General features: G+C 37.2%; 1 protein-coding gene across 1 annotated transcript; it reads left to right on the top strand.

Annotated features, from left to right (window-relative positions):
• Positions 1 to 3496: 3496 nt before the first annotated feature.
• On the top strand, positions 3497 to 4904 carry LOC109061381 (mast cell protease 1A-like). The gene is made up of 5 exons (XM_042748766.1): positions 3497 to 3618; positions 3704 to 3854; positions 3964 to 4105; positions 4353 to 4601; positions 4672 to 4904. Exons 1-5 carry the CDS (start codon positions 3558 to 3560, stop codon positions 4828 to 4830), a joined length of 762 nt encoding a protein of 253 aa, XP_042604700.1. The 5' UTR covers positions 3497 to 3557; the 3' UTR covers positions 4831 to 4904.
• Positions 4905 to 10671: the final 5767 nt, after the last annotated feature.

Genomic DNA, 10671 nt, shown 5'->3' with positions numbered 1-10671 from the left:
AAATGTATCTCAATGGGTCCTACGCACAGTAGAGAAAGGCTAAGTATTAAGTTCGGCTCTCCACCGCCGAGATTCAACGGGGTTACCCCGACGCTAGTGCCTGAGGGGGCACAGCTCATAGCATCCGGTCTCTCAACCGAGGTTGTTGAGACCATCCTCCAATCCAGAGCTCCCTCAACGAGGAAACTGAATGCCCTGAGGTGGAAACTCTTCACCTCATGGTGCAGAGACCGTCAGCTTGACCTAGTTAACTGCCCAGTTGGTACAGTGCTGGAGTTTCTGCAAGCCAGGCTCTCTGCAGGGTTGACCCACTCCACACTGAAGGTTTACGTGGCGGCAATTGCGGCCTACCATGTCCCACTTGGTGGTCAGTCTTTGGGAAGACACCCCCTAGTTACACGTTTCCTCCATGGTGCGCTGAGGCTGAGGCCTCCAGTATGGTCCCGTATTCCCCCATGGGACTTGGTTGTGGTGTTAGAGTCACTTTGTAGAGCTCCATTTGAGCCAATACAAGATATATCAGACAGACATCTGACCCTTAAAACTGCCTTCCTGTTGACTATTACCTCTCTGAGGAGAGTTGGAGATCTTCAGGCCCTCTCAGTGGCCCCCACTTATCTCGACTTTGTGCCTGGCATGGCCAAAGCGTTCATATACACTCGAGCAGGTTATGTTCCAAAAGTTCCCTCTGTCACACCACAACCTAAAGTGCTGCAGGTCTTCACAAAGCTGCCCTGTGGAGAAAAACGGACCAATTGCTAGTATGCTATGGTCCCCACAAAAGGGGCTTTCCTGCATCTAAGCAGACTCTTAGTCGTTGGATAATCAAGGCTATCAACGTATCCTATGAGTCCTCAGGTCTTCCCCCGCTGTTGGGAGCCAAGGCTCACTCCACATGGGGTATGGCGGCCTCCAAGGCCTTCTTAGCAGGTGTATCCATGCTGGACATCTGCAACGCTGCGGGGTGGTCCACGCCCTCTACATTTGCAAGATTTTATGGCTTAGACATGCCAGTTACTCCAGGCGCTTCCGTTCTCTTGTCCTAAGCTGTGCTCTTCGGATAAACACTAGGCAGGGATTTGGTTGTCTGGCAGCGTGGGCACCTCGTTCCCCATAGCGTTTCCGACACACCTCGAATTCCTGAAGAGGAACGTCTCAAGGTTACGGTCTTCCATTGGACAGATTACACACGATATTCAGAGTCTCTCACGCAAGACGCATTCCCCAAAGCGTTTCCGACACAGCGTCTCGTTCCCTCGAGGAACCATGGTTACATTCGTAACCTTGAGACGTTTTCCAGATGTAAAAGCACATCTAATAGACATCTCTAAGATGTATGTGTATCAGGGAATGGTTTTCATGTTGGACTGTTATTAATTTTTGTTTGCTCTTTTGGGGTGGTAATAGTATTGGGTGTGGTGGGGGGACTGGGAACATCTTTAAAATGTCTGCTTGATCTGGATAACATCTGCTGTGTAAAAACATATGATAAACATTGTAGAAAAAGAAGTTTTACATACATTCTAAATCTTAAACAGCTTAAAGACATTTTCTAAAGGAAATGTCTTAGACCCAGGACACACCAGGTCGATGGACAGCCATCGGTTTGTGTCTGTTGTGTTAGTTTGTTTGGTGTGTTCCATTCATTGGGCTCACTTTGGCGGAAGTGAGCCCGATTCAATATGTTGAATCGGCGTCGGGGCTACAGCTGCAGCTTGGCCGCTGGCAAGAGTGAGAACTGTGACTGGATGTTCACTTTAGAGAAGAGGAACAGTTGTTGTAGTAAAGTGCTGTTGCCACGCCATCAAAATGCTGTTATTTTCACCCTAATTGCGGGGCCTCTTTGTTCAACCTTCCTAGGGACACTGGACTTAGGGAGTAATGCTTGAAATTTATTTTTAATTCTGTTTCTAAAAATTACATCAACAAACTTGTGGTAGTAACCTTGCTGTCTATGAAAGGGTAAGAGAGCTTTTGGATTTTATCAAAAATATCTTAATTTGTGTTCCGAAGATGAACAAAGGTCTTACGGGTTTGGAACGGCATGAGGGTGAGTAATTAATGGAAGAATTTTCATTTTTGGGTTAACAAACCCTATAATATAGGCTTGAACTCTGTTGTTGAGATCCCTTCTAAAGCTTTAAAGACGACAAATGTGCAGGGCCGTAGCTGGGGTTTGTAGGGCCCCAGTGCAGGTTGTACCAGTGGGCCCTGTTTGATATTGTTTAAGTATGTTTGTTCTATTTATTTATTTGTGATATTTACACAGTGTTTAAGTTTTTTCAAGTTTGTAGGTGTCCAGGTACAGAAACTGAATAATCAAATGTAAAATAGCACCACATAGTCTCCACTGTATAAATGAAATATACAGTCAAACAAAAATTTCTCACATTATCATAGTTTATTTATAGTTTAGAAAATGGTAATAAAATATGACAAACTCAAATTTAAGCTGTGTCAGAACAAATTCATCTTGATAATGTCAGATAACTTTGATAGAAAGGTATGTAATGGATTACAAACAACCAAAAAACTGTTAGTGTGACTCTATTTACACAACTTTCAATACTTTGTTGACCAATTACCAAGCAATGCTTAATTTGCTTAGACTGTGGTGTAAAAAGGTCACATAAGCAATTAAAGAAAAAACACTTAAGCAAAACATGTTCAGGTCAAAATTTCTGAATAATTTTGGTACCAAATTTTTTATCAATTTTACTGGTAGTTCACTGTATGAATAATTTTTGGGTATAATATGTCACAGTTTACTTTATTTGTCTATACTCACTTACATCAATGAACTATAGTGTCCTGCACCCACTAGCAAAAAAAATAAAAAATCAGCCCTCAGCCATGGGCCCCTGTAATCATCACCACATTTCACCCCACTAGTGACGGTCCTGCAGATGTGTGACCCAAGCAAAAGTTTCCAATTAATCATAAAGTAACCTCATTTCTGGCTAGGAGAAAAAATTGAGATGTTAAAGAGATCTCACTTTTAATTTATATTTTCTCTGGAAGAGCGTCAGTCTCTTCCTCTTTTATACAAGTTATAATTTTAACATCTAATTTTATATACCAAATGAGGGAGCTTACTGTATAGTTTACAGCATTAGTTGGGAGAGTTTTTTTTGTTTTGTTTTGTTTTTTGGGAGGGGGGTTCCTTAAGAAAACTCAACTATCAGTGTCAGCAAATATAATTTTGAATAATCTGCCACTGGTATTGCAGTTAAAAAAAAATCCTACTTGACCTTTAACTTGCCACATTAAAATGTGAAACAGTATGAAGGAAAATAGTGTGTGTGTGTGTGTGTGTGTGTGTGTGTGTGTGTGTGTGTGTGTGTGTGTGTGACATCCAGAGCCATATGCACACATGCATATCTTATATTTTGTATGTTGTGGTTCTAACACAGGAACGAACACAAATAATATCTTCTTACTATCAGTACCAACTGACACCACAAGATGAGAAAAAAAGGCTTGCAGACAGCCCAGTGTCTCCACCCATCCTTATAATTATATAGTGTTTTGCCAGTAAGAGCTCATTGATTGTCTTCATGATGACCATCATCTCTCTGCTCCTGCTGGCCTCTCTGCTGCCACACCTGACCTTCACTGGTGAGACTGTTTATATAACAGCATATTAGCTATATTAACTGGTATGTACTGAATAAGCTGACTAATAGACTAATCTCTCTCTCAGCTCGTGTGAATGTGGGTATAGTGAACGGCAAAGAAGCAAAACCCCACTCCAGACCTTACATGGTTTCTATTCAGAATAACTTTGTGCATATCTGTGGTGGATTCCTCATTTCGGATGAGTTTGTCATGACTGCTGCACATTGCTGGAAAGGGTAAGAGTTTTGTTCAGTCTAAACTGCAATGTTGAGTTAAAATTGACAAAATGACTGCAGTGCAAGACAATGTTTTGGATTACATAAATGCACATTTCTCTTTCAACAGATATCCAAAGATTCTGTCGGTTGTGGTTGGTGCTCATGACTTAAGGAACAGTGAGATTTCATACCGTGTCGAAGTAAAGTCCTACATCCCACATCCATACCATACAATCTGTTCGCGTCAGAATGACATCATGCTTTTGAGGGTAACAACCTATAAAACATTTTTGTTCAAAATAATCTCTGATCAGAAAACAGTGGCATAAACATGACATAACTATGTTTGAATTTCTATACAAAAACCTTTTTTAAGAGGCAATTGTAAATAATAATAAAAACATAAACACTTGCCTTCAGCGCTTTTAATCTCAAAAACAGCAGAATAATCAACTGAAGTTCAGTCTTATAAAAGATTATTAAACCTCTTAATAATGGTATTTTTTTGAATTACAGCTACAGGAGAAGGTCAAACTAAACAACTATGTTAACTGGATATCATTACCGAAGGAAGGAGATGTTAATGGAGATACTCTCTGTAGTGTTGCGGGTTGGGGAAGACTGCGGACGGATGGCATACCAAGCAATCGTCTAATGGAGGCAAACACGACTACAAGAAACCACGAAGAGTGTCAACATAAATGGGGACCCAAGTACTTTGCCTCGCAGATGATCTGTGCACATGGTCATGGAGGATCCTGCTTAGTATGTACAAAAAAAATGTAAAGACTTTATAGTAATGTATGAACTGCTTTCACTGATCTTTGTTTAACAGGGAGATTCAGGAGGTCCTTTGGTTTGTGGAAACACTGCAGTTGGTGTGACATCTTTTGGGTCCGTAATACGCTGCAATTCACCTGAGCAACCTACTGTCTATACTAAGATTTCAGCATATCTTCCATGGATTCACCAAATTATTAGAAATATTAAGTGAAATAATTAAAAAATTAAGGAAGAATTTTATTTTTCTTGAATTCTTCTGTAAATCTCTCAATAAAAATGTCACATGGCAATCAATCAGTCGAAGTGTCCTCATTGTCACAATCATATATAAAAATGTCCATAAAGTCCAAAGTCATTCCACATTAGTTCACTTGGTTGCCATCTTGGTGATGGTCTTTAATTTCCAGTCATGCATGTACGGCTCATATCTACTTAAATGGGAGGTGGGGGGTTCTAAAAACAGTAGGTAAATAATTGTTCAGTCTGGTGAAACAAAACAAAATAAAAAATAAAAAACAGGTCAATCAACTGCTGTAATTTCTTAAACTCACTACTAGAGAAAAGAAATTTGTGAAAACTTGCAAAACCACAAAAAATTGTTTGTAACTGTAAAAGAAAGACAATTGGCCTACTGACTTTTGTTGCATTATTCCTAAAACTATGTTGGTGAAATATGTCTTTATTAATAATACCGTTTACCATTTAATCTTTAATGCAGCAAGAAAGACATAAAAAAGAGGGAGATCTTTTGATAAAATGTTATTATCACGGGAAATGTGAACCATCGTCCATCATTTTGCAATTAGTGATAAAGACAAACACGTAGCAAAATTATAAATATTTCAGTTTTAAACCATGAAGGCGAGCCAGTGCATGTCACACAAACAATTTGCAAACTGCATGAGTGTTATGCCCATGAAGAAGTTTTAAACTCCAGTCATTTCATTAAGTTACGGAAAGCAGAAAGTAACAACTGACAGAGCTTTCGGCATCAGACGATGCATTAACGGCACATATTCTCTCAGAGGAGACGAGAGATATTGGGTATTGTCTTAATTTATTTTCTTATATATATGTATATATATACAGTACAGACCAAAAGTTTGGAAACATTACTATTTTTAATGTTTTTGAAAGAAGTTTCTTCTGCTCATCAAGCCTGCATTTATTTGATCAAACATACAGAAAAAAAAAAGTAATATTGTGATATATTATTACAATTTAAAATAATTGTTTTTTATTTTATTATACTTTAAAATTATCATTTATTTCTTGTGCAGGTGATGCCAAAGCTGAATTTTTAGGATCATTATCACATGATCCTTTAGAAATCATTCTAATATGATGATTCATTATCAAAGTTGGAAACAGTTCTGCTGCTTAATATTTTTTCAGAAACGTGATACTTTTTTAGGATACTTTGATGAATAAAAAGTAAAAAAAAAAAAAAAAAAAAAAAAAAAGCGTTTTTAAAATATAAATATTTTTTAATAACAATATACACTACTGGTCAGTAAATTTGGGGTCAATAATTTTTTGTTTCTTTCTTTTTTTTTAAATAAAATCAATACTTTTATTCAGCAAGGATTGTGTTAAATTGATAAAAAGTGATATTAAAGAAAATATATTATTAGAATATATATTATTAGATTTTTTTTTATATTTTGAATAAATGCAGTTCTTTTTAACCTTTTATTCATCAAATATATTAGACAGCGAACTGTTTCCAACACTCATAATAAATCAGAATATGAGAATGATTTCTAAATGATCATGTGATGAAGACGGATTGTTACATGTGACACTGAAGGCTGGCAGTAATGATGCTGAAGCTTTGCATCACAGGAATAAATAAAAAAAATTTTTTTTTAATTTTTTTAAAGTATATTCAAATAGAAAACTATTATGGTTTAAGTTGTATAATATTTCACAATATTACTGTTTTTTTTTTTTTTTTTTTTTTTTGTATTTTTGATCAAATAAATGCAGGCTTGATGAGCAGAAGAAACTTCTTTCAAAAACATTAAAAATAGTAATGTTTCCAAACTTTTGGTCTGTACTGTACATATGTCAAAATTAGAGCATACTGAATCATGCTTCGTTTACATTTTGCTGCAGTGTTCTGTTATTGCATTACACCATGTTTATCAGTAATATATATAAAATTAAAATTATGGCATGTTAGCAAACAGCCGTATAACAGTCATTCCATCCACCCAAAGCAACTTACGAGTGCAATTCAGGCTATCGATTTTTACCTATCATGTGTACCCGGGGAATGGAACCCCAAACCTTGCGCTTGTTAACGCAATGCTCTACCACTTGAGCTACAGGAACACATATAAATAATAAATCTCTTATGACTGATATACGAGGTGAAACAACAAAAACAACAGAATCTAAGTACTTCATGTTAAACAAGTTGTTTTTGAAATTTCTTTGTCTGTAGACTAATAAAGGTCTTATATTGATGACTGATTATTAGGAGTGTTCGGACATCAATAGGATACTTTTAGACAGGATTTTATTATAGGCCTATTCATTGTGTAATATAACTAAATGTTCCTAAATCACTTTTCAATGAGGAGTAAGCTAATTTAATCATTATTATCTGCACGTGTCAGTTGTGCGGTAATGATCTATGAAATTATGTGGGGGCAAATTAATGAAGTAGACCTATAAATTTAATAATAAAAGTAGGCTGCCATATTAATAATAATAATAATAATAGCAATGGTAATAATTTAATACATTAATTGGAAATAACAAATCCTCTTGATATCACCTGATGCTTTTTTTTTTTTTTTTTTTTGATATCTCTGGCTATCGTCCATATAAATGGTGTCATCGTTCTACACATTTTGAGTATCTCACATGTACAGTGTGAACACGTTAAATCGTGAGCTTTGACTTTACATCATATGCGATCTGATCTTTGCCCACCTCCGTCTGTCAGTGGGTGTTGCGTCCTCTCCCCACTGCTCTTCTCCCTCTACACCAATGACTGCACCTCCTGAAGTTCGCAGATGGCACCACACTTATTGGCCTCATTCAGGACGGTAAACGAGTCTGCTTACAGACAGGAGGTTAAAGAGCTGGGCTGCCTGGTGCAGTCTTAACAACCTGGAGTTCAACACGCTCAAAACTGTGGAGATGATCGAAAGGGACTTTCAGAAGGAACTCCCCAGCACTCCCCCCACTCACCATCATGGACAGCATTGTAACGACAGTGTAGACATTCAGGTTCCTGGGGCACCACTATCTCTCAGGACCTGAAGTGGGACAATCACATAGAGTCCATTGTTAAAAAGGCCCAGCAGAGGCTGTACTTCCTTCACCAGCTGAGGAAGTTTAACCTGCCACAGGAGCTGCTGAAACAGTTCTACTCCACCATCATTGAATCCATCCTCTACACTTCAATAACTGTCTGGTTCAGCTCAGCTACCAAATCTGACCCCAGAAAACTACAGAGGATTGTCCGGAATTGAATCACTGGTACAACCCTCCCTACTCTCCAAGAACTGTACTCATTCAGAGTGAGCAAAAGGGCTAGCAAAATCACTCTGGACCCCTCACATCCAGCATACTCCCTCTTTGAACTTTTGCCATCTGGTCGACGCTACAGAGCACTGAGCACCAGAACAACCAGACACAGGAACAGTTTCTTCCCTCAGGCAATCCATCTCATGAACACTTAACAGCGTGGAACACACAACACTATCATACATTATTTATTTAACACATACTTATTTACATTTCAAATTTGCACATATCATACCTGTACATACATAACTGTCTATATTATATATTGTGATTTTGCTATTTTTTATATTTGTATATTATTCTTTTTATTATCAGTTGTGTCCTATGTTGTCACTGTCATTCTGTTGCACTGGGGAGCTTTCTGTCACTAAAACAAATTCCTTGCATGTGTAAACATTCCTGGCAATAAAGCTCATTCTGATTCTGATTCTTACAGTGTGAGTAGGTACCTTAATGAAATCAGTGTATGATTTCATTAAGGTATGCCAGATCTCAGACAGCGTGCGATCAGTTCTCCTTGCACCTTAATTGTCAAATACACACACAACTGTCAAAATGTCCATCATGTGGAGTATCTCACGTAACTAAAGTTGGTTATGGCTTAAGTGAACACACATGTGGGTGAAAACCGGAAATTTGTCATTATATTACATTATTCGGTCTTTAAAGGACAGTAGCATAATTAAATACCTGTCTGTATCATTATGTTAATCAAACAACAAAAGATGTTAAATAAATGTATACATGTTAAACCTACTGTATTAGACCACTCATGTATATATATATATATATATATATATATATATATATATATGTGTGTGTGTGTGTGTGTGTGTGTGTGTGTGTGTGTGTGTGTATACAAATGCTGTGGGTTAAATCAAGTCAGCATTTTAACTTAATCCACCATAAGGCACTGTAGTTAAATTGAAATTATAACTGGTATTTTAATATGATATTACTGGTTTAGTTTATCATATATATATATATATGTGTGTGTGTGTGTGTGTGTGTGAGTGTGTATATATATATACATATATAATTTAGATTTCATGAAATAAAATTTTTTGCAGATGGTATTTTCTTTTCATCTTTCCTCTGTATAATGCATATTAAAGTAGTAGTGTTGCTTTGTGTATAGCGGTAACCAGTTTTAATGCTGAACGTATGCAGCATCTTTGTTTGGATCATGATTAAAATGCAGTGGTTGATTCTAGTTTTAAATGGAAAGAGCACAGGCAAAGCCTTAGTTTGTTGATATAAAGAGAAACAGAAGACCAAGCAAACTCCAGGCCCATGACTCACATGTATGTTTAAAAGTCTGTGCTGAACAACTGGCCCCCATCTTCACAAAGATCTACAAGAGATCTGTAAGAGAATTTCCACTCTGCTTTAAACAGTTTACTATGATTCCAGACCACCCCCAATAAAATAAAATAAAATAAAACACCAGACTTGATGTCGACAGACCTCTAATGTCTTGTTCATCAACATTGGACTGCATTACATCCTGCAACATCTGGACAAACCAAGTACTTATGTAAGGATCCTGTTTTTGGGATTTCTGTTTGGCTCAATACCATCACGCTTTTTCTTCACTCAGCCAAACTGACCCACCTCTCCATGCTCACCACAATCTGTCTGTGGATCACCATCTTCCTGACAGACAGGCAGCAGCTAGTGAGACTGCCCTCACCATCAGCACTGGTGCTCCTCAAGGTTGTTTTCTCTCCCCACTGCTCTTCTTCATGTACATGAATGACTGCACCTCTAAAGACCCCTCTGTCAAGCTCCTGAAGTTTGCAGATGACACCAGTCATCGGCCTCACCCAGGATGGTGATGAGTCTTCATACAGACATGAGGTTGAGTAGCTGGCTGTCTGGTGCAGCAACATGGAGCTTAACATGCTCAAAACAGTGGAGATGATTGTTGACTGTAGGAAAATTATATGTGTGCACTGGAAGCTTCATTACATTGTATTATTTTTTATTTTTATTTCTTGAAAAAAAACACTTGGCAATTCTGATTCTTAGTACTATATATTACAGTACTATATATACTTTATACTTAAATGTTTTGAAGGTTTAGTACAAAGGAATACTTTGAGGGTTTAGTATTTAGTACAAGTTGAGCTCAGTCAACAACAATACTAATCAATAAAATTAATTTTCAAAAAAAAATAGCTAAAATCTCTGAATGGGGTCAATTTGTAAATGTTAAAATACTAACTGTTTAAGAATATTTAATTAGTATTTTCTGAAGAATCTGACTTATAGCACTCTGTCTCCAACTTCTGTGAATGTGGGTAGCAATCATCACAGAAGCAAAACCCCACTCCAGACCTTACATGGTTTCTCTTCAGAGGAGCTGTAAACGGTCTGTGAGAATTTCTCATTTGTGATGGATATGCCATGACTGATGCACAATGCTGGATGTAGTAAGACTTCAATTTAATCTCAACTGCAATGAGTTATAATAAAAAATATAATTATAAAAAGTTTTATGACAGAA

This window comes from Cyprinus carpio, chromosome B22 (assembly GCF_018340385.1).
Source record: "Cyprinus carpio isolate SPL01 chromosome B22, ASM1834038v1, whole genome shotgun sequence".
Taxonomy (NCBI): Eukaryota; Metazoa; Chordata; class Actinopteri; order Cypriniformes; family Cyprinidae; genus Cyprinus; species Cyprinus carpio.
Note: the sequence above shows the minus strand (reverse complement) of the source record. Positions and strands in the feature narration are given on the sequence as shown.